At 41.2% G+C, this 25695-nt stretch overlaps 1 protein-coding gene across 1 annotated transcript in view; it reads left to right on the top strand.

Moving 5' to 3' along the window:
* The window catches only part of sdk (sidekick cell adhesion molecule), a 296130-nt gene that overhangs the window by 179861 nt on the left and 90574 nt on the right, over positions 1-25695 (top strand). The window contains exons 21-24 of the mRNA XM_080277849.1: positions 2353-2547; positions 5329-5493; positions 17700-18069; positions 19257-19375. Coding sequence (XP_080133975.1) covers positions 2353-2547; positions 5329-5493; positions 17700-18069; positions 19257-19375 — 849 coding nt within the window. The remainder of the gene's footprint in view (positions 1-2352; positions 2548-5328; positions 5494-17699; positions 18070-19256; positions 19376-25695) is intronic.

Raw genomic sequence — 25695 nt, 5'->3', positions numbered from 1 at the left:
TTTGTGAGCTCTTAGCCTTTGGTTCCTTCTTTCTTGCATTAAAAGAAAAAAAAGATAATCCACCGTCTCCATCCTCGGTACACTCATACTTGTGAAAAATCCTTTTGGTAATGAATCATTCTGAATCATTACCGATTGAATTTTTCATTACCTAATTGCCGCACATTTAGTAATGAAAGAAAACAAATGGCAACCTGGTGATGATTGCGCCTGTGATTGACGAATGCTCTTAGAGCACAATATTGTGTGGCCAGTTTTATGGAATGCACATCTTAGTTTGCAGTAGGTTAGGTGCTGCCTGTTGCTGCACCAGGAAACCCTCAAAGTCCATGTCAGCCACTACAGACATTATGTCACCATCCTGCTGCTGTGGCCGCCACTCACTCACACACCAGCTGCACCCCATCACACATACTGACCAGCCCCACCCTTACCGATCACATGCTACAAATTATGCTCGCGAGTTGTGTGAGAATACCGTATTTGCCTCAATTTTTCTTGCCCATTGAACATTGCAAGTAGCAAACACATTTTCTAAATAATTATTGTCGGCCCCTGTTGCACATTAGGTGAGACACACTTTGCGAAGGTGCACTTTAGGCGAGATGACTGTACAACCATGTACTGTAAAAGTCCTCTCATTCGGAATTTTTGGGACCAAGCAGATACCGAAAGAGCAGAAACTGCCAAATGACCGGAAAAACCTGCCAGAAAGTTTCTAGCAATCATGGTCAGTCACCCCAATGCAAGCACAGTGTCTAGAAAGTATTATTGGTCAACCCTAAACACTAAATATGTAATAAGCTACTTAAATTTAATGTATTTAATGATGTCGTACGCATGTACTCACCCTAACCTAGGTGTCTTTACGTATGCACAATCTAAAATAGCATGACAAAGTTTCCAAACTTTCGAAAGGTCCCTTTCACAAAGCCAGACACTCGTGAGTCATGGTGGCCGACAGTGCATCCACTGTTGGCAAGCTGAAATCTTCAAAAGTGCGAAGCTCAACTTTAAAATGTGCTGAGCTGTAGATGAACTGTTCAAATTTTTGCACTAAATTGGACTTTAAAAAGCACTAGATATAGAAGAATATTTAATGTTTATTGGCACTAAATTATTATGAAACGCACTAAATTATTATGTAAAGTGCAAGATCTAGCACCAGTGGCGTCAGATTGGCAACTACAGGTGCACAGGTGCCAGTGGTGAGCTGGCGACCCTGTTGCGAGTCCCAATCGGCTCAGCATATGTGCCAGAAGATCAGAGAACTTTCGTAATGGGACTATATATGAAGACCACTGAAAGACCTGAAATATCTTAAGATCAGATGCCGAATGAGAGGACTTTTACTCTATAACAGTTTATTTGTTGTAATGCAAGCATTATAAGTAGAGAATTTAAAATAAAGATTTAAGAATTTCATCTGTCAAAGTTCATGAATAATATTCTTTTACCTGCATCATGTCCATGTTCCATATTATTAGTGCAGTATATACTTAAGTCGGTTCAGTCATACTTGTAAAATTTCTAGAGTCAGAGTCGGAGTCGAGAAATGTTATCAGCGACTCCCCAGCCATGATTTCAAGGTATTTACTGAAATGAAAAGAAAGTATGAGTATGAAGATGGATGGACTGCGGAAGATACTGCTTAAGTTTGTGAAGTAGAATACTTGCTTAATAAAGTATCAGTACTGACAGTTCATCTGATGTGCTGATATTCATCTTCAAGGTTTTCTGCAACTTTTCCAATCTGTATTATGGAAAATGGCATCAGTTGACGATGATAAGTATAGTACTGTAATTTTTTGTGCTCTTTATATACCAGCACATGTATATGTATAGGTGAGTTTGTAAGAGGAAATGGGTTTTCTTGAAAACTGCCATATAAAATACACAGAATATTTTAAAACATGTCAGCAAAACTCATTCAAAGTACAGAGTGCTCTTGTTTTACAATGATGATATGTTTGAAAAATCTGTCACATAGTGGTTTATCATATATAAAGTCTTGTATAACATGGGTTCAGTGGGGATACATTTTTGGCCAAGGGTCATCCACCCAGCAGAGTCTATAAACAAGTTTCCAATTCACCTCAACTGGTGGTTATTTCATTATAATGCTTGCTGCCAACAATAAATAAAAGAATTAATATTTAAATCACCTAAGTTGATAGATATTTCACTTCACTTACTGCTTGAATTCCAACACCACATTATTGTTTCATCACAGGCACTAACACATCCAACAGTGACCAAGTTCAAAGGCCATCTTGTAACAAACAAATGATTGTAGGTTTGTGTGTTGGCAGTTACAAGCAAAAATATTCAGTGAAAAATTTGTGTGTTCAGGTGATTCCCATAACAACCAAGAGTGTCCAGGTGGAGTGGACACCTCTCTTCCCAACATCCTGGAGTGGTGATGACAAGACTGGAGGTTATCGGGTCAAGTATCGACAGATTTCTGACATTCCCACCCCCTTCAGTATGCAGCAGAAAGAACTGAAGGATACTTTGGCCAGAGAAGTTATTCTAGAGGATCTTCAGGTGGGTTGTTGGACATGTTATCATGATTTTACCACACCTTGTTACAGTGAGATATCCTGTAATGTGACTCCACAGGCTCCTCTTAAATAACTTATTTCCACTGCTCTCACTCTTGACTTGTGTCCTTCCAACAACGTCCAAGTTTCACTTCCATACGTTAGAGTTGGTATCACAATACTGTCATGTAGTAACTTTTTCACTTCCATGCTCACTTCCCTGTTTCTTATCACTTCTTTCAAAGAACCAGCAACCTTTCTTCCCTTCTGTACCCTTTCAAGCACTTCACCCTCCAAACCTCCATCCTTACTTATCACACTACCCAAGTACTTAAACGTACTCACATTTTCCAATTCCTCACCATCCAACCTCGCTGTACATTCACTGACTTCACTCCTCTCAAAGACCATCACTTTACTCTTCCCTACATTCACCTTTAGATTCTGTTTCTTACACACTCTCCCAAACTCATCCACCAAACCTTGCAGCTCCCCTTCGTCTTCACTCAACAACACAGTGTCATCTGCAAACAACGGTACAGGGAGTTTCCAAACACTATCCTCTCTCACCAGGGCCACTCCAACATCCACTACCCTACCTTGTACCCCTTTTATTACCCCATCCATGTACAGATTGAACAACCATGGAGACATGACACATCCCTGTTTCAACCCAACTTTCAAAGAGAAAAATTCACTTAGTTCACCATGCACACGCACTGCAGCCTTCGCACCATCGTACATACTCTTCACAGCATTCGACAACTTCCCATCTACTCCATATATTGTTAACACTTTCCACAATCCTTGTCTATCCACCCTGTCATATGCTTTCTCCAAATCCATGAAAGCCGCATACAACTTCTTTCCCTTCTCTAGAAACTTTTCCACTAAAGATCTAAGAATGAATATCTGATCTACACAACCTCTTCCCTTCCTAAAGCCTCCCTGTTCTTCTCCAACTAATTTCTCTGTTCTTTCTCTAACTCTGTCAATAAGTATCCTACCATACACTCTTCCTATTATACTAAGAAGACAAATGCCCCTATGATTACCACACACTTCTTTTTCCCCTTTTCCTTTGTACAAGGGAATAATTATACCTGACTTCCAATCCTCCGGGACTCTACCTTCCTCCCAGGCCAATCTGCACATCTTCCACATCCATTCTACTACTATCTCTCCCTCATGCTTCAGGATTTCACCACACACTCCATCAATTCCTGGGGCTTTAGGAGTTGATAAAACATCACTTACTATATGTTAATGTCAAATTATCAAATCTCTTTTAACCCTTTAACTGCCAGAGTAACTTATATTCTGGCCACTCAAAGATGATTACTGGTAGGTTCAGCTAAGAACATCCCCATTAACTGTATTGGATACGTTTATGTGAAGCTACAGAACGTGTTGAATGTTTTTGGCGTATCAGATAGAGCCAGAATTCTGGGGGCTTGAATGGTGAGTGAATGGAAGCGTGGTCCATTGGATTGGGCAGTTTGGGCTGTGTGGGCATTGCTATTGCTCACCCTGCCCTAGGGTGGGATAGAAAGTCCAGATGATGATGATAACCCTAGCAACATGGGGATGTTCTTAGCTGAACCTACCAGTAATCATCTTTGAGTGGCCAGAATATAAGTTACTCTGGCAGCTAAAGGGTTAAAAGATATTTGATAATTTGACATTAACATATAGTAAGTGATGTTTTATCAACTCCTAAAGACCCATGTCTGCCGAACAGTTTTATCAACTCCTAAAGACCCATGTCTACCGAACAACAGTTTTGGAAAATGTAGCATGAAGTCCTATGTCTATTGATGGTACAAAGCCTACCAAAAACTGGCAGTAGGTAGCACCGCCTCCTTTATGACATATATCGGACCAAACCAATGGGAATTGCAGTATCTGGTGGGGTATGGCCAGATTGGGCCTCTAGAGGGGGGGAGGGTGACCCTTCCCCCTGCCATCTCTCTGCCTACCTCTGCCGCACTGGACCCTTTCCTCATTATGGCCTCCCAGTCACCCATACCCCCATATACCCCCTGAATACCATAGCTGGTGAGCGTAGCAAGCCTACTTCCTCTTTTCTTCCACTCCTCCTCACCCTCAACACCTCCCTTCCTCCTTCCATCCACTACCACACTCCCTCCATCTTCATCCTTTCCCTTTATTTCATGGCATGTTGGGTTTTCCCTTGCTGTGAACCACTATAAACTTTATTTTTCTTTCATGATCATTATTCAATCTTGTTTTATGCCAAGGAATATATATTATATTGTTTACAGTCATGTTTGTGTGGTTACTAGCCATTCTCTGGCAGATTCAAGGGTAGACTTTTATTTTTGAAAGTCACTACTACAGTAACCAATGGACGTACATTTTCAGGCATGTAAATTCAAGCTGTTGAAGTCTGTAAGAAAAAAAATTACATTCCGAGAAAGAAAAAAAAAATCGGACCCTCATTGTGGTTCTGGGGATAGGTGCACTAAGAAATTTGTGGTCTTTAGGGTTAACACCATTATGATGACATCTTCATTTAAGTCTTGCTAGAACCAGTGTTTGTCTATTTAGGAAGGATCTCTAGAGGTTAATAAAGGAACCCATTTAATGCAAGAAATGCCCCCTGAGCTGAATAAAATAATTTTATAATGGTAGGAATAAAATAAAGAGGATGTCAGCATATGTGAATGGCTAACAGAGTGACAAAAACTACTGTACTTTGAACAAGGTGACACAAACTGCTATAGTTTTAACAGCCTGACACAAACTGATGTATTTTTAACAGGTTGATACAAACTATGAAGTGCTGGTGGTGTCATTCAATGCTCAGGGCGAGAGTCCTTCTTCTGCCCCCATCACGGTTTATGTTGGTGAGGCTGTCCCCACTGGAAACCCCAAGAATGTAAAGGCTGAAGCCCTCTCATCTACTGAAATTAAGTTGACATGGGAGGTAAGATAGCATTCTCAGGTTTTGGTTAGTTCTTCATTCTAGAAAAACATTTAATAAGTAAAGTGTTAACACACACTCCTGCTATCTTACTCAGTGAGCAGCCACCACTTTTGGGGGAAATTCCGATAAATTCTGATCTTCACACCAATGTATCTCAGGAAGTAGACTATATAGAATATTCAGTTTAAGACCATAAAAATCACCAATCATCCCTCTCATCAGTGCAGTTGTCCCCAGGTTTCTAGGTGAAGGCATTATGGACAATGGAGCTGAGGAACTAGAATAACTTTATGCACATGGCTGGACAGTGTATGTGTCTGTGACATGTGGTGGCTAAAACATAATCACCTTCCCCCCCCATAGCTAATCAGTTACACACTGTTTCACTCATCTCTTCCGTTAATTCACCATAATACTGCACATTTGTGTGCCTTACTAATTCATCCGTGGACACCTTGTGAGAGACTGAAGTGGAGTACTGTATACAGCAAATGGGGGGTAACGAATTGGACACTGCCTGATAACAAAAAAATACTTATGACTAGTGCTGTAAATTGGCAAGCAAAAGTCATGTAATATCAGTATCTGTATTGGAAGGGAAAAATTATCCAATACTGTAATTGTTTCATATCAGAATCAGCTGAGTAATGATGAAAAAAAAAATGTTTGTTTTACACTATGACCATAGACTGTAGCATTTACTCGTATCTCTCCACCGTTGTAGGTTTGGGTTAAAGCTGTACTGATGATTTTTTTTCCCAAAAGTACAGTCATATATCACAACCTGTTCACCATCTTAAACAGTAAAATGCCTGAACTAAAACATAGGGAGTTTGTAGAGCATAATATTATATTACAGTACTGTGGTTAGCAGGAACCAACACAAAAACAATACCAAAACAGCAGTCTGCTGTCAAGGAGCTGTGGGGGACAGGTAGGAGCCAGCAAGTAAGGTGGTAAACTGATCACAAGCACACACATGACGTACAGTGTACTGGGGGTGTTCCATTAATGGTATGTGTTAGACTTAATGTTTACATTCATTGGTATGAGAGCTGCGAAAAGAAGTCCAGTTTCTTTTCATTTTCTTCTATTAAGCCTCAGCAAATGGTGGTAGGTGTAGTGCTGTAAATCGGAAAGCAAAGGCCGATTAATAATGATATCAGAATGAAAAAATTACCCGATAACTGGAATCACATCGGAATTGGGTGAATAACCCTGTAAAATATATGTTTGTTTGTTTTACCCAGTTGCCCTAGTCTCAAGCAATTATTTCTCCATCATTCTAGGTGTGAACTAAGGCTGTAATGATTGTTATTTTTCAAAGATACGGTCATATCCCACATCCTGTTGACTGCCTTAAATGGTAAAATGTATGAACTTAACATACAGAACATTGAGACCATAATATTGCAGTATATCACTGTTGTTAGAATAAAGCTTGACAAAAATACCTAGACAGCAGCTTTCTGTAGAGGAACTTTGGCGAACTGGTAGGAACTTGCAAATCAGGCAGTACACACACATACACTGGTAGTGTTCCATCAATGTTATGACTTTGGCTTAATATTTACTTTTATGATATTAAAGCTGTGAGCAGAAATTCAGTTTCTTTTAATTTTTTCTATTAATCTTCAGTAAAATGTGTATAATTAAATAATACATACAACTTAATTATCATTGCCTTCCTTTGAGTTTATGGAATTTATTGCTAAATTTATTCATTACATGCAAATTAATTTTTTTATAGCTAATGTGGGTAATTAACCCAATAACTGCTCTATACAGCCTGGGCTGTTCCGAGTGTGACTGCTCAATACAGCCCTGGCTGCGCTGGTGAATTTCGAGTATAGTGCCATGGTGACCAAGGCCAACCCATGCAAGCATGTTTGAGCCTTCAAAACCGAAACTGAAACCGAAACCAAAAAAAAAAAAAAAAAACGAAAACCATATATTCCAATAGGGAATCAGACACTTCGATGGTCATCCATGGCTTTACCAAGGTAAATATTGAGCTAATATTTCTTTACTGTATACAGGTACTTTGGCATGTGTTCTCTCAATTCCTAAGACAAAATTTGGCCTTTGGGAAATTTCATTTTTACCCCTATGTCCGCGCACCACGGACACCTCCAAAAAACCTCCATGCGCAGTTAATGGGTTAAAGAATTACATTAATATGTGAACTACACTAAAATATCATAATTTCTTTAACATTTTAGACCACTAAATTTCAATGCCTGTTACATTGCAACTAAACATGGGTATACTGTATTATACCAGAGTTTGGAAAAAAAAAAATAGTAAATATGCAAATTTATTAAAGCTATCATTTACACACCAAATTTAAGACATCTTAATATTACCTAAACTGTTAGTAACACTTCATTCATTCATTCATTCATTGCCAGACGCCATGTATCCCAAACGGGGTGGCCAAGGGCTTAGAGTTAATTGTTTTACAGGGAGGGGCACTAATCCTCCACCAACCCCACTTGACACGAAGGGAGAACGTTATGCCAACAGGATCTGGTGTTCCCAGGCGGTCACCCATCCAAGTACTAACCAGACCCAACGTTGCTTAATTACTATAAATGAGGTATTTTAGGGAAATTTAGAAAAAACATCCAACACTGTAAAATTGTCACCAAATTTTAGGAAAAAATCCACACACACAAAAAACCACTCCAGCAAATTACCCCAAACTTACGCAAACCCCTCCAAGCACTTCTGGCTCTGCCCCAAGGGGGTTATTAGCACCAAACCCACGTATAATATACCCAAGTATGTCACTGGTCGGTTATCACTAAACCCGGTTACACTATACTCGAACCCATCACTATGAACAATTCCCAGCCAAGCAGCAGCACGACATGACCTACCTCCTTGAGCACTCGGGGAACCCTGGGGGTACTTAGGGTCCCAGCACACTGGCTTGGCAGGAGCACTGTGTGACACAAATGATGTCATACGCATCGGGTATATTATACCCAAGTTCAGTACTTTAGGGTTAAAGAAGCTATAAAATGGTAACTGTACTATACCTGTATATTTTAAATTGTTAATAAGACTCATTCATACTCAAAAGTAATATCATTGCCACAGGGCAAATAATGGGAAACATAAACCACATACTGTACTGTAACTTTTATGCTTCCCTAAAAATACGCAACAACCCTGACACAGACAGAGGGCTGGTACTACATTCCCAGACAGATCATCTTTTCATACTGAACAATCTAGACCTACATACCCATATCTCACACCAAGCCCTCTTCCTTCCATCATCTCCAGACATCACCTTCTGCTCCCCAAACCTTGCCCCCACTACATCATGGAGAGTGGTCAAAACCCTAGGTTCTGATCACCTCCCAGTCATCATCACTACCAAAACCAGAATCACCCCAGCTGGCCACCAAAACACACACACTAATTATAAGAGAGCCAACTGGGAGGCCTTTGTAACTGAAACAGAACAACATTTCGAAACACTAAACAGTACATCCATCACAAACAATAACACCGCTGTGCACACTTTCAATACAATTATACAAAATGCAGACAAAAGACACATCCCTAGAGGCAACAGAAAGAGACACAACCCCAACTTCACACCTAAAATTCAAGGCCTCATCAGACAACGGGACACACTGCGACACTCCCCAACACCCCATACACAAGACACCATACAACAAATACAAGAACTCCACACTCAAATAAACAATAAAATATCAGAACAGCAAACACTAAACTGGAAAAATTACCTCCAAACACTTGACCACAAAATAAACATCAGCAAACTCTGCAAAACACTAAACAGCATCGCACTTTCCAACAGCAACACCACACAATCACACGCTGCTATCACAACAACAGACACCATACCCTCAAACAAACAACAAGCAAACACTCTCATCAATCACTTTTCACAAGTCAGCCATCTAAACCCCCATCCCGAACCCCGATGTATCATCCGATGTAAGAGACAGTTCCTCACAGACCCAGACTACGCACCTTTCACTTACAACCAGATGAAGCACATCATTAACAGCCTCAAGCACTCATCTGCCTGTGGACCAGACAACATAGGCAACATTCACCTTAAACACCTAGGACCACAAGACATACAAGCACTCACCAACATATCAAACTACAGCTACTCACACAACTTAACACCCAACATCTGGAAGCATGGCAATATCATCACTATCTCTAAACCCAACAAAGACCCTGCGCTACCCTCCTCACATCGCCCCATCACACTCCTCTGCTCTCCCTCTAAAGTCACTGAACGACTGGTACTACAACTAGTCATGCCTCACATTCCCCTAGCCCAGTCGCAACATGGCTTTAGGCCGCTACACTCCACAAACACCCTTCTTACAGACCTTACACAGAGAGTTTTCGATGGCATGAATTCAGCTAGGCCACCACACAGAATACTCCTAATCACACTAGACATCAGCAAAGCTTTTGATGCCATCCCCCGCCACAACCTCACAAACAAAATACTCAACACAAACATGCACAATAACTCAAAAAGATGGCTGGCAAACTACTTAGCTGGCAGATGTGCATACGTAACATTTGCCGGTCAGTCTTCTAACATCAGAAACTTAACAAACGGCGTCCCCCAAGGATCTGTTTTGTCACCTACACTCTTTAACCTATACATGCATGATGTACCCACACACCACAGATACACATAGCTTCCTATGCAGATGATGTAACACATGTACAGTATGCACCAAAATGCAAACACAGCTGCACACATCATTCAACCTTACCTCAACACACTACACGAATGGTTCACCACAAACAGGCTCAAAATAGTCCCATCCAAATCTACAGTGACCCTTCTCACAAACTGGACAGCAGAACACAGTCACATCCCACACCTCACCATAAACAATACTGCCGTACCACACACAAAAAGTCCTTGGTGTAACATACAATACATCAATGTCATTTAAACAACACATCACAAACATTAAAAATAAAATAACACCAAGACTCAATGCATTGAGGTCACTTGCCCATACGACATTTGGACACAACAAAGAAACCACCACCACAGTATACAAACAATACATACCTTTAGTGATGAATGATACGAGCCCTTCCTGGGCTTCTAACCACACCAAAACACAATGCAACACTCTACAGACCATACAGAAAAGGCCCTAAAAATAATCACAGGCTGCACAGCTGCTGCACCCACAGACCACCTACATCAAGAAACCAAAGTCCTCAAAGTCAAGGATCACCTAGACATGAGAGGCACTCAGTTTCTTGCTGCAGCCTCCACAAATGCACAGCTTCCACTACAGTACATGGCAGCACATCCACCCACACCAAGGAACATCAAAACAACACCTAGCACACGTTACCATACACAAATACTGTCATCTTTCCCCCCTCGCCCACCTCAGACCAGCATTCAGAAGGATATCCACACTCAGATCGCTCGCTGCTCCATTCAGTCACTTAAAGACACCACACAGCTGCATGCACGGCCTCCTGACATCCACCTTTCTGAATCCTATCTTCCTTGTGAGGACAGGGTCCACCTGGCCAGGCTGAGATGTGGGCACCATCCAGCCCTCTTAAGCTACCAGAAGAGACTGGATGACTCTGTCGCTGATGCCTGTCCAGGATGCAACACAGCACCCCATACTATTAAGCACATTATAGAAGACTGCATTGCACACAATCACCTCCACCAACAACACAACATACGCTCTTTGAGAGCGCTGTGGGAAAGCCTGGGCCTTCCTAAGGGACTCGAGGCTGTTCAGCCAGACTGCCTAGGAAACAACTACTACTACTACTACTACTACACTTAATCATTAGATAAACAGTAAGCAAATGACATTTTACCTTTTAAATCAAAGCCAATATTTGGTAATTAATGACAGATGAAGTGCATAATGTATGTAAGTTTCTGGTCATCACCCAAATAATAAAAAGCAGCATTTATACTTGAAAATACTGTACATAAAATCTTGAGACTGTTCACCATATACCTGTACAGTATATCATGATCAAAACAGCATCCATTAAATAAGGCTTGAATGACTAAGTTCAGTGTATATCAATCACATACATAGGTAGTATAGTGTACTGTACTGGTTCACATTACACACACAAAAATGTCAAGCTTTTTCTAGATATTAAGAGTGTCTTTTGTCAAATATATCTTATTTACTTTGAGAAGTTTAGCATTGAAGGTTCTATAGCTGAAGTGAGCAACGCTTTATAGTCGCAGTTTCTTCTGCCAAACTAAATAAACATCCTGAAGTTACACAAGAATCTGTGCATCATTTGCTCACAGGAACACAAATAACTTAAAAACCAAGCTGCCACATATTGTTCATCACTTTGTCTCAGAGTTACTGTCCCCTTCTTACTCCCATCTATTGCCTTTTTTCATACTATAATCAAGTCGCCTATGGCACGGACTTCTGTGCCATGGTTTTCTATGACACAGCAAGGTGCCTGACTCCCCAAAAATAAACCACGCACATGACCTACCTATGGTGCGGGCGCGGCAAGGTTTGAAATGCACGGACATATTCCCCTGGCGGTCAGCGTGCTCCCCTGTTTGTAAACAAAGAAGATGGTGACCACTTCAGCTCCACACAAGTGCTTCAACTGTGGACTTTTTCCTCTCTTATGAGGAGGTTAAACATCACCAAATTCATTGCGTTAAGTAATGAAACATTAAAGATTCTTTGGGTATTGTGACTAGTTTATAGGTTTGTTCGTAAAACCGCTATGAACGGGTCAGTGATGAAGCACCTATCTCTGAGCTAAAACGAAGTATAATGCCTCCCATCATCATCATCACATATATAGGAATGATTATTAACGTATTAAATGTGAGTTTTGTTAACACTTGAGCATACAGACTTTATCAAATAAACTACTTCAATCATTGCTTGACTAGGTAGCCTCCGCCATCTTTAATGTTTTGGTTGGTCAGCTTATCTGTGTCTACTTGGCCGAGCTTTTTTTTTTTGCTCAATTTGCAGCGCGTGGTATTGCCCAAGTAAATACAAGGCTGATCACCCTCCTATTTTTTGTGCCTATTGTTACATGTAATACATGCGTTGACTGATTGCTTGATTGTGTGCGTGTGTAAAGTGGGGAAAAGTAGGGTGAAAAGGGGGACTTTGGGTGAAAGTCCAGAACCAAATTCCATATTTCCCATAAGTTTAGTTATTTGTATGGCACAGTTTTCTATGGCATGGGTGCAGTCCAGAACCAATTAACAGCAACTTAGGCGGCTTGACTGTATATGCTGTAAATCATTTCTTTATTTACACTACATTGAGAAGAGTGACTGTAAATATTATGACTAAATAAAGAATGTAATGACTAATGGGTGCGGGCTGGTCATGCTTATTTCGACAGCGTTTGTACACTGTTTACGTACATAAACCCTCACAGCCACCATACTTACACACCAACAGTACACAGTATACCTCACTCTCAGCTCACTGTTTTCCACCTTCAGTTTTTTCTCCTTTCCCACTCACCCATTTATTTTTCTGAACCTTTAATGTTTTCAGTAAGACTTTATTTAGCTGCCAAACAGTGCCAAGGTAACAACATTCTTTCACACAGAATCAGGCAAAACAGTGAACAAAATCTTCAATTAAAGTCATTTCAGTGTTTCTTCCATCCATATTCGATGTCCCAATGTTGACAGAAAATATCAGTATTGGTTTGGTGTTGGGAAAATACAAATACTCTATCGGCAATAATGGTTCAGCGAATTGTATCTGTAACAGCCCTAGGTAGGTGGTGGCAACCATCATCCACTCACTTGATGTAGTGCTGCCTACTTCTTCCTTTATCATTCTTTTCTGTGTTAGCCCTCCTCTGTTTCTGTTTCTCCCATCTTTCCTGTCACTTAATTACTCCTCTTTCCTTTTCGGTGGCTTTACATTGAGTGACAAGCGTAATAGTTTCCTGTAAGCCAGGAAATCATTTACAGTGCTGGGTGGTAACCACATAACCAATCTGTACGTGTTCCTTACGTGTCACCAAGTGTGTTGGCGGAGGGTTAGTGCCCCTCCTTGTAAAAGTAACTCAGAGACAAATGGCCACCTCTCAGGGCAGGAGTACTCATTTACAATGTGTGAAGGTCCAGACACACAGTTTCCTATGTGACAAGGGTCTGGATAAAATTCTTATTTCAAAATGTGATGATAATAAACATATAAGGACACACATTTCAAAGTATTTCAAACTACATGGATTTTTTTGCCTCAAAATGTTGATGAAAATAAACTACAAAAATCAAGTCTCTAAATAAAAATCACTGAATGTACATTTATGCTAGAAGCAACCATTCATTCAACTAGCTGAATAGAGTTGCTGGGAGAAAAAGAAATGGAAAAAAAAAATCTAATTGTAAGACACTGCAGGTCTTGGTAAAGCATATTTAGAGGGTCAAAATTCAACTGTTCTTCTAGAAGGAGGGAGGATGACTGAAAAAGAAACTCCATATTTTTCTGTAACACACAAAATATTACATACTAGTGCAGTATGTAAGTATAGTACAGTTTGAATTTGTTGAGGGAAGGAAGATCAGTTTTCACTTGGACTAAATGTAAAGAGGAAGAGAGAGATGAAAAGAGTAGTAAGAAGAGAGTGGATGAGGAATTTGGAAGGAATTTGAGTGTAAAGTTGAGGGATTGTAAGAAAATGTTCTGGCAAGAGGTAAAGAGAGTTAGACAGGTTGTTAAAGAAGTTAGTTAGGGAAAGATAAAAATGGTAGAATACTAGTGGAAAAGGGAGAAGAAGTAAGCAGTTGGAGAGAACACTTTAAGGAAATGTTGAACACAGAGAATGAAAATCCATCTATCCATCCATCATCCAATCCTACGTTTCCCCATGAGCAGCGTAGGAGCCCGGGGCTAGGCAGTTGGTCCTGACATTTAAGATGAGAGTGAGTGACCAGCCTCACTCATCCCTGAGTGGCATTACGTGAGCAATAAACCCCAACCACCCCTTGGATATAAACCTTCACTGGCTCAATCCGATTGGAGCACAATAATTACCCACTAAACCACCAGGCGCCAAAATTTGGTTATATGGTTACCACCCAGCGTAGTAAATGGTTTCCTGGTGTACAGAAAACCATTTGGCTTGTCACTCAGTGTACTGTAGAGTCACCCACAGGCAGAAGGAAGAGGAAAGAATGAAGGAATGAAAGACAGAAGAGGGAGTGTAAAGTCACCCGCATGCAGAAAGACGAGGAAAGAATGAAGGAAAGAAAGACAGAAGAAGATGGAAGGAAAGAAGGATGGAGGAGAGGACAGGGTAGACACCCAAGAGTAGCACTACATTGAGTGAGTGGATGGTGAGTGCCCCCACCTACCACAAGAATGAAAATAATGCAAGTATAAGTGGCTGGGGAATGACTGGGAGAAGGAGGGATGTGAGAAGAGAGAAAGAAATCAGTAGGATGGAAGGTGTGGAAGCAGTGAAGGAAGTCAAAATGGGGAAAGTTCCAGGAATTGATGGAGTGTATAATGAAATGCTGAAGCAAGGGGGAGAGATAGTAGTAGAATGGATGTGGATGAGGTGCAGATTGGCCTGGGAGGAAGGTAAAGTCCCAGAGGATTGGAAGTCAGGTATAATTATTCTCCTGTACATAGGAAAAGGGGAAAGAGAAGTGTGTGGTAATCACAGGGGCATTTGTTTTCATAATGTAATAGGAAAAGTATATGGTAGGATACTTATTGACTGAGTTAGGGAAATAACAGGGGATTGGAGAAGAACAGAGAGGTTACGGAAGGGAAGAGGTTGTGTAGACCAGATATTCATTCTTAGGTCTTAAGTAGAAAAGTTTCTAGAGAAGGGAAAGAAGTTGTATGCAATCTTCATGGATCTGGAGAAAGCACATAACAGGGTGGATAGACAAGGATTGTGGATAGTATTAACCTGTGGCTTGTGCAATTACCTTTTTTTTCCCCACCCCATGGTGTGCAAAAAATGAAGATTTTTGTCTATTATAAAAATGAAGATTTTTGTTTGTTTGTTTTTTGTTTATTGAAGATAAACATCTAGGGCATCATTTGGTGAAAATAAAATAATCTCTCTCTCTCTCTGTCTTTGCATAGGGCATTGCACAAGTTTACCTTGGGGAGTAGTGAAAAAATTGAAAAAAAAAAAAAAAAAAATTAAATGTTTTTGTTTATTATAAACTTGAAGATAAACATCCAGGGCATCATCTTGTGAAAAGAAAAAAAAAATCTCTCTTTGTCTTTGCATAGCGCCATGCGTAAGTTTACGTAGGGGTGGAGTAGTTAGCGGGTGATGCCAGCTCAGCCTGAGCTGTGGCTCGCAACACAGTGTTACCCAGCCCGAGCTGTGGCTCGCAGTCAACGGATTAAGAATATATGGAGTAAATGGGAAGTTGTTTAAAGCCTGAAGAGTATGTATGAGGGTGCTAAGGCTGCAGTGCGTGTGGATAGAGAACCGAGTTAATTTTTCTGTTTGAAGGTTGGATTGAAACAGGGATGTGCCATGTCTCCATGGTTGTTCAATCTGTATATGGATGGGGTTATAAAGGAGATACAGGGTAGGACGGTGGATGCTGGAGCAACCCTCATGAGAGAGGGCTGTGTGTGGAAACTTTCTGTACTGTTGTTTGAAGATGATACTGGTAGTTAAGTGAAGACGAAGGGGATCTGCAAGGCTTGATGAATGGGTGTGGGAGCATGTGTAAGAAATGGAATCTAAAGGTGAATTTTGGGAAGTGTAAAGTTATGGTCTTCAAGAGAAATAAAGTCACTGAATGTACAGTGTGGTTGGATGAGGAGGAGATGGAAAATATGAGTGCGTTTAAGTACTTGGGTAGTGTGATGAGTAAGGATGGAAGTTTAGAGGGTGAAGTGCTTGAAAGGGTACAGCGAGGAAGAAAGGTTGCTGCTTCTTTGAAAGCAGTGATAAGAAACAAGGAAGTGAGCATGGAAGTGAAAAAGTTATTGCATGAAAGTACTGTATTGTGATACCAACTCGCATAGAGAAGTGAAGCTTGGATCTTGTTGGAGGGACACAAGTCAAGAGTGAGTGCAGTGGAAATGAGTTACTTGAGAGGAGCCTGTGGAATCACATGGAGAGACAGACTGACAAATGAGGAAGTGAAGGAGCATTATGCTGTGGATGTGGATATGATAGGAAGCATTAGGAGAAACACACTGAGGTGGTTTGGCCATGTGGAGAGGATGGAGAGCAAGAGACTGATGAGGGGCATGTATGCGAATGAGGTTGATGGGGGAGAGGGAGGAGGAGGCCAAGGATGAGATGGATGGATTGAGTGGAGACGTGTTTGAGAAAGAGGAGTGTGAGCTGGGAACAGGGCAATGAAATGGCAAGGGACAGGGCAACATGGAGGCAATTTGTTTGTGGCCATCCTTTCGTAAACTGCATTTTAATGTTTTTCTTCTATATCTTATATCCCGATATCAGCGGTAAATATCTGAATGGGTCCGATATTTAAAAAAAAAAGCTAATACCAGTGATATATCAGTTCATTGGATCATATCAGTTACAGCACTATGTATGACCCTAATGGTACTGAGAGAGTGACTGACTTGGGAGCCTGCTTAAGCCTGTAGGTATCTGGGGAGTGGCTGGTGGGGAAAAATGTTCCCAGAACATTGAATCCATGGCGAGAATGCAGTTGTGAGTTTACTTGTGGCCTGATGGACCCAGGAAAGCTCAAATTTCAGGAGTATTCTCATGACCTGGAGGACAGGGGTTAATTGTCTTAAAATAAAGTCATTTTATATACTGTACTTCTTCTTGTAGGAGACACATAGTATATTGTAAAGCAGTACCCTGTACTGTGTAAAGAAGTCATCAAGGCATCATATATTTTGTGACAGAATTATTGTAAAACAGTTCTGTCACATTTCTGACAAGGCTTTTTTTTTTTTTTTTTCATACTATGTTTACACTAAGTTACCATCCTTTACCATCCTCCCAGCCCTACTGTCCAGTGATACATGGATTGGGAGGAGTTCAGAAAAAGGGGTGCCAAATCCATCGTGTTTGTTTCTCTGCATATACTTCACTGAAGAAGCACATGATTGTGGTTTAGAACTCATTTTTAAAACTGACAGTAGTGTTATTGGGGTATTAGGTTATAATGATGAGTCTAATGATGCTGAACCTTTACATTTCAGCCACCTGAGGAACAGGACCAAAATGGGGAACTCCTTGGGTACAAGATATTCTATAGAAGTGAGGAAGATCCTGAAGGTTCTGAAGAGATTGAAGTTGTTGGTGGGTCAACAAGAAGTTATGAGCTGCTTTATCTCGACATGTACACACGATACATCATTACACTGCTGTGCTTCAACCCAGCAGGTGATGGTCCCAAGTCTGAACCAGTGTATGCCCGCACTCTGCAAGATCTGCCAGCACCTGTGGTTAATCTCAGCTTCACTGACATTACTATGAACAGCCTGAAGGTAGTATGGCAACCACCATCTAGGCCCAATGGAGAGATTGTGGGCTATCTTGTAACCTACGAGACTGCCAGACCTGATGAAAGTAAGTCTTTTCTCACATTATTAGTTAAATTCTGGAAGAATTCCAATGGCATTTGGAAAATATGAGTGGAGTGCAATTTCATGTATGATTATTTAGTTGTCTGCTGTGTGCTCCCCATTTAAGGGGCTAAGGCATTGCCCACATTTGAAAGATATTGAAGCATGACGTGCTTTTTAAATTAAGAATTCTAGCCTGTGTGCACTCACCACTTAAAGGGCTAAGGCATTGTCCCTATTCAGAAGATAGAAGCATTAAGTACTTCTTGAGATAAGAATTGTAGTCTGTGTTGTACAGTGTTCTGACTGACTGCAGGGGTCACATTTCAAGAACTTAGCGTCTCTTTCGAAATCACATTGTTTGGCAAAGTACTACAGGTAATCCTCAGTACAAGTCGGGGGCATGTTCCAAAATATCACAGCTTCCATTCAGTTGTTTCTGTTAATTGGGGGAACTGACAGTTAGCATTACAGGTTGTAGGAGAATTTTAATAAATTATTATTTTTTTGTTTACTGTGGACTTAATGAAAAATGTTAAAAATCATAAAAACACTGAAATATGAGGACTGCTTTGTAATGAGGACCTTACTGGAAAATGTGACTTAAGTTTAAATGCCTAGACATACTGTATTTCACTCTTATTTTTTTAAAGTCATTTCTGGGGTTGAAAAGATGGAATACATAGGGATTTTTGTTTATGTTATTAACACACTCAGAATTAGACATGTGTAATGTGGCATTTGATTTTTTTCTCAAACCAGTGTTTGCCTCAGGTCCAAAAGTGACGGACTGTCATTTTCTTGAAAGTTTCTCATTCATTAATTAATATTTTCATGCCATACTTGTCTTGCCCCATTCCTGAGTGGCAGCCATAAATCAGGGCTAGCTGGCAGCTCATTGAGGTACAAATGTATGGAATGAATTCTCCACACTGTCTTGTTAAACAGCAGAATTCAGACTGTGAACAACAGCTCCATATAGCATACGATATAATAATCGTGTGACAATCTCAAGGTTGTTAAGCATTGACAGAAGAAATATAAATAAATAAGCTATAAATTAAGATTTAGATGTTGAAATTTTAATCTTACATTTTTTTCTCATACAATATAAAGTCTGGAGCACCTCATTATATATCATTTCTGTAACCATTGTTTCTAATAGACATTAATTTATACATGTGGATTCAGATTTCAGTAAGCAAGTGAAGCAGAAGGTAGAGACGCCATATCTCCTGGTGACATCACTGGAGGAGGAAGTCACCTATGAGTTCAGTGTTCGTGCCCAAACCATCGATTATGGGCCACAGGTGAGCTGCCTTTGGACAATACAGAGGGGTACATCATCATCTGTTTCATCATAATCATCATTGTCTATATCATCGCCATCCTTGTATATATTGTTAACATCATCGTTGTCATCGTGATTGTCATCTCTGTTGTCATTGTCATTGTTGGCATCATCACCATCACCATCATCATTATAATCATCATAAAAATAATAATAATCATGAGAATAACTAGAACTATGTAACTGTCCTAGTGACAGTCACTAGTCTCCATCTATTGTTTCTTAGTGACCATGACCCCATCAGGGAGATCTATCTATCAATCTATCTATTGCCAGACGCCTCAGTCCCGTTTGGGGTGGCCACAAACAAATTGCTTGCGCGTCGTCCTGTCCCCTGCCATTTCACTGCCCTGCTCCCAACTCACACCTCCCTCTCTCATATACCTCTCCACCCCATCCCTCCATCTCATCCTCGGCCTCCCCCTCCCTCTCCCCCCCTCCACCTCACTCACATACACTTTCTTCGTCAGTCTTTCACCCTCCATCCTCTCCACATGGCCAAACCACCTCAGTGTGTTCCTCATAACACTTCCTATCACATCCACATCCACACAACAACGCTCCTTTATATCCTCATTCGTCAACCTGTCTCTCCATGTGACTCCACAGGCTCCTCTTAAATAACTCATTTCCACTGCTCTCACTCTTGACTTGTGTCCTTCCAACAGTGTCCAAGCTTCATTTCCATACGTTAGAGTTGGTATCACAATACTGTCATGTAGTAACTTTTTCACTTCCATGCTCACTTCCCTGTTTCTTATCTCTGCTTTCAGAGAACCAGCAACCTATCTTCCCTGCTGTACCCTTTCAAGCACTTCACCCTCCAAACCTCCATCCTTACTCATCACACTACCCAAGTTCTTAAACGTACTCACATTTTCCAATTCCTCACCATCCAACCTCCCTGTACATTCAGTGACTTCACCTCTCTCAAAGACCATCACTTTACTCTTCTCTACATTCACCTTTAGATTCTGTTTCTTGCACACTCTCCCAAACTCATCCACCAAGCCTTGCAGCTCCCCTTCATCTTCACTCAACAACACAGTATCATATGCAAACAACAGTACAGGGAGTTTCCAAACACTGTCCTCTCTCACCAGGGCCACTCCAACAATCACTACCCTATCTTGTATCTCTTTTATTACCCCATCCATGAACAGATTGAACAACCATGGAGACATGACACATCCCTGTTTCAACCCAACCTCCAAAGAGAAAATTTCACTTAGTTCACCATCCACACGCACTGCAGCCTTAGCACCATCATACATACTCTTCACAGCATTCAACAACTTTCCATCTACTCCTTATATTCTTAATACTTTCCACAATCCTTGTTTATCCACCCTGTCCTATGCTTCCTCCAAATCCATGAAAGCCGCATACAACTACTTTCCCTTCTCTAGAAACTTTTCCACTAAAGATCTAAGAATGAATATCTGATCTACACAACCTCTTCCCTTCCTAAAGCCTCCCTGTTCTTCTCCAACTAATTCCTCTGTTCTTTCTCTAACTCTGTCAATAAGTATCCTACCGTACACTTTTCCTATTATACTAAGAAGACAAATGCCCCTATGATTACCACACACTTCTTTTTCCCCTTTTCCTTTGTACAAGGGAATAATTATACCTGACTTCCAATCCTCCGGGACTCTACCTTCCTCCCAGGCCAATCTGCACATCTTCCACATCCATTCTACTACTATCTCTCCCCCATGCTTCAGCATTTCACCACACACTCCATCAATTCCTGGGGCATTCCCCAATTTAACTTTCTTCATTGCTTCCACAACTTCTATCCTACTGATTTCTACCTGTCTTCTCACCTCCCTCCTTCTCCCAGCCATTCCCCAGCCACTTATACTCGCATTACTTCCATCCTGTATGTTCAACAATTCCTTAAAGTGTTGTCTCCATCTGCTCACTTTTTCTCCCTTCTCCACTAGTAATCTACCATTTTTATCTTTCACTCCCCTGCTAACCTCACTTCCACCCTCTCTTACTCTCTTCACCTCATTCCAGAACATCTTCTTACAGTCCCTCCACTTTACACTCAAATTCCTTCCAAATTCCTCATCCACTCTCTTCTTACTCTCTCTCACTAATCTTTTCACCTCTCTCTTTCTCTCTGCATACAACTCTCTCTTCCACCTCTCAACCTCTTCCATGCCCCTACTTCTCATCCATTCATTGTATGCTTTCTTCTTTTGTGCCACAGCCTGTCTCACCTCTTCAGTCCACCAAGCTGTTCCTTGCACCCCCCTCCGTCTTCTCTTCCTCCCACACACCACATCATATGCTGCACACATTTCTTCTGTAAATATCCTGCTCACACCTTTCACGTCCCCCATCCGCTCCAATTCATATTTGCCCAATTGTTCCACCACTTCTCTCTTATACTCTGCCTTTTTCTCATCCTCTTGTAACCTTTCCACTTTCCTTGCAACTACTCCTTCCTCTCGTCTTTCCCTTCTTCTATTCCTCCATCTTACTTGTATCCTAATTCTGGCCACCACCAAGTAGTGGTCAGAAAGTCCACTCCCCCAACCTCTATAAGCTCTTGCATCCATTACACATCTTCGCATCCTTTCATCCACACACACATAATCAATCATTGCCTTCCTTTCATTCAGTTCACCACCCACTCTTCTCATCACTCGCCATGTATACCTGTGGATCATTTTATGCCTGAAGAGGGTATTGGCTATCACCAACCCCCTCCCAGCACAAATGTCCACTAATGCACTGCCATTCTCATCTATCGTAGCAGGCACACCCCACTCACCAACTACTCCATCCACCTTCACATTCCTTACTTTACCATTCATATCACCGATCAAAAACACTCTCTCATTCCTTCCAAACTTTTCCATGCACACTTCCACATTTGTCCAGAACTCTTCTCTCACTCTGCTAGCACGATCTTGCGTTGGCGCTTACACACACACACAATCGCCCACATATGTATTCCAAATTCAACTTTACCCACACAATCCTTGACCCAACTGATCCATACTGTCTTATGCTCTTCTTCCATCTTTTACTCACAACTATACATACTCCTTCCTTTGCCCTCTCATTCTCACCTTCTTCTGCACATATACCCCATCCATACTCCCATTCTCTCACACTTTCTCCTCTCCATTTTGTTTCAGTCATTCCACATACATCCACTTTTGCACCCTCAAGCACCTGGACAATCTCTCTCACATTCATCTCATCATTCGCTCCTCTTACATTCCACGTAGCCATTACCAAGTCCTTTGTCCAGTCCTTGGTCGTCATCGTTTGGTCAGTCCTTGACCGTGGCTTCTTGTTTGTTTTTTTAGTTAGTTGTTTTCCGGGGAGGGGCACTAACCCTCCGCCAACGCTTTTAGTTGCCTTTTATGACAAGCAGGGATACTGGGGGAGTATTCTTGAAAAAAAACCCTACCCCCAGGGGGGAAAAGGAGGTCGTGGTTACTAACGGGTGATTCAAGGTAGCAAGTTTACAGAAGTCAAACGTATCAAGATTCGGCCACATTAGCTGAGGGAGATCTGGATTTTTTTTTTTCTATCAGCAATGGTTTGTTCCAGGACACATAATCTGGGCCTTTCAGTTTCCTTGCACAGTCTCCAGTCCTCCTGGAATTGTTGGAAGACACTGAAGCTGGAATAATAATAATTAGTTTGGCATTTTTACTGTGTAGCCTCGATAAAGAAGCTTTGCCTTGTGGTAAGGTATGTGTCATATAAAACATCTGAAGGCCCTAAGGTAACTTCTTGTGCAACATTAATAAGGAATCTGACAAAGATGTTGAAGAATGCGTGTGTTTGCTACTGTTTCTTACTATAACCCTGACCCCATTGGGGAGATTTGGATTTTTTTTTCAATCAGCAATGGCCCAAGCCAGGACACATAACCAAGGCCCTTCAGATTCCTTGCACAGTTTCCGGTTCTCCTGGAATCAATGCAAAACACTGAGGCAAGACTGATAGTAATAAAACCAGTGAAAACAATAGTCTCCACTTACATGGTACAGTAGGTGGAGACTACCTAGAACTCTTTAACTGTCTGGTGGGCAGTCTCTAGTCTCCACCTACTGTTTCTAACAATGACCTTGACCCCATTAGGGAGATTTGAATTTTTTTTTCTATCAGCAGTGGCCCATACCAGGACACACAACCTGGGCCATTCAGATTCCTTGCACAGGCCATATTGAAATCTCCAGTAGACATGACCAACTTATCTCATTCACAACATGATACTGACACGATTCTGACATGCCCTTCCACTACGCATAAATGCTTTGAATTTTTTTCTATCAGCTGTGGCCCATGCCAGAGCACATAACCTGGGCCCTTCAGTTTCTTCGTTCAGTATCCGGTTCTGGAATCGTTGTAAGACTTCGACGCAGGAGTAATAATAATACCAGCGAAAACAATACTCTCTACCTGTGTAATAGGCAGAAGCTAATCATCATCATCATCACCATCCAGACCTCCTTTCCCACCTTAGGGCAGGGTGAGGAGTAGCAACGTCCAGACAGCACAAGAGAGGTCATAATAATGACCCCTTTCCCACCTAAATATGGGATTATTTAACAAGGAAAAACGGAGTACAAAATTGAGAGTAGCACCAGCAACATGTCACACAATTATTTACAAATCACCCAAGTACCATCCACTCACATGATGTAGTGCTGCCTACTTCTTCCTTCACTTTTATCATTCTTTTTCTGTATCTGCCCTCCTCTCTTCTTATTTCTACCATCTTTCCTGTCACTTTAAATTACTCTCTTTCCTTTTCAGGTGATGATACATTGAGTGACAATTCTGGTAGTTTCTTTTAAGCCAGGTAACTATTTACACTGCTGGGTGGTAACCACGTAATCAACCCATACGTGTTCCATACATGTCAGCAAGTGGGTTGGAGGAGGGTTGTGCCCCTTCCCCCCCTTAACCCGTCACGTCCCGAGGTTTTCCGCACCTCTGACATCCCCCAGTCCCGAGGTATTTTCGAAAAATTTGTTTTTGGCTAAAACCTTCGCTTTTGGTGAGAAACATCGAAAATTCATAGAGAAATCGCTCACCTGAGGTTTAAAATACCCAATCCAGGTAGGAGTTCCTCCTTACCTGACTGGGTTTTCTAACATGCTGGCACCAAAGAAAACAAGTTCTATGGGAGGGTAACTATTTTATCCACTCATAAACGGTATTTATTTATTTACTTGGTATGAATGTATATGTAGTATGAGAGTATATTGGTTTTCAAGCAGTAATAACGGCATTATAAGCATTGTTTCACTCACTAACTAATCACCATACCTGACCTTTTTTCGCCACATTACCTGATCATTATTTCTGGCTGCTTCTTCTTCTAATGCTATGTAAACATTGTCCTCCACATTGTCATCAATTGGGGAATCACTCTGGCCCTGAATATCTTTACTAGCCAGGTCACTGGTAACAGGTCCTTTGCCAAGACAATGGCATGAAGGGGGGAGGGGGGAGGTTATGCGGTGTAAGGCATTGTCCCTGCTTGGCATCTTGTAGATGAATAGAGGAAGGTGTCCCGTGTATACATACGAAAAATCACGCGCGAAAATTGAAAATTGTGCAAATTAGGGACCTTGCAATTGCACGACGTACTGGTACGTCGCCGGGACTGGCAAATGCAAATCGTTGCAATGTACCTATACGTCGACGGGACGGGGTGGGTTAAAACAGCTAACTGAAAGAGAAATGGCCACCGCTTGTGGAATTATGATGCCTTTCCATAGATAGATAGATAGATACTCGAAGTCAAGTGCCTGGAATCCTGGCACCACATCACAAACCTAACCTGGTATATATATATATATATATATATATATATATATATATATATATGAAGGAAGGGTAGTGGTGAACAGTGAGGATATTAAAGATGCATGGAGAGAGCATTATAACCGGTTGTTGAATGAGGAGTTTGACTGGGACAGGGAAGGTTTGGAGCCAGCAGATCCAGTGTCTGGCCCTTGGCCTTTGATTGATACTGCTACTGTGAGTGAGGCAATAGGCAGGATGAGGGTGGGGAAGGCAGCAGGTGTGTCTGGGTTGACTGCCGAAATGTTGAAGGCCTCAGGCGATATAGGGGTGAGTTTAGTCACTGACCTGATAAATAGGATTATTTATGAGTGTGTTGTCCCAGATGATTGGCTGAAGAGTGTAATTGTAAATGTGTATAAAGGGAAGGGTGATGCCCTGGAAAGAGGAAATTATAGAGGTATAAAGCTTTTAGATCAGATAATGAAG

Source organism: Coenobita brevimanus, chromosome 71 (genome assembly GCF_032717465.1).
Source record: "Coenobita brevimanus isolate Jiangsu-jjx chromosome 71, ASM3271746v2, whole genome shotgun sequence".
In the NCBI taxonomy this organism is placed as follows: domain Eukaryota; kingdom Metazoa; phylum Arthropoda; class Malacostraca; order Decapoda; family Coenobitidae; genus Coenobita; species Coenobita brevimanus.
This window is presented reverse-complemented; position numbering and strand designations above follow the sequence as displayed.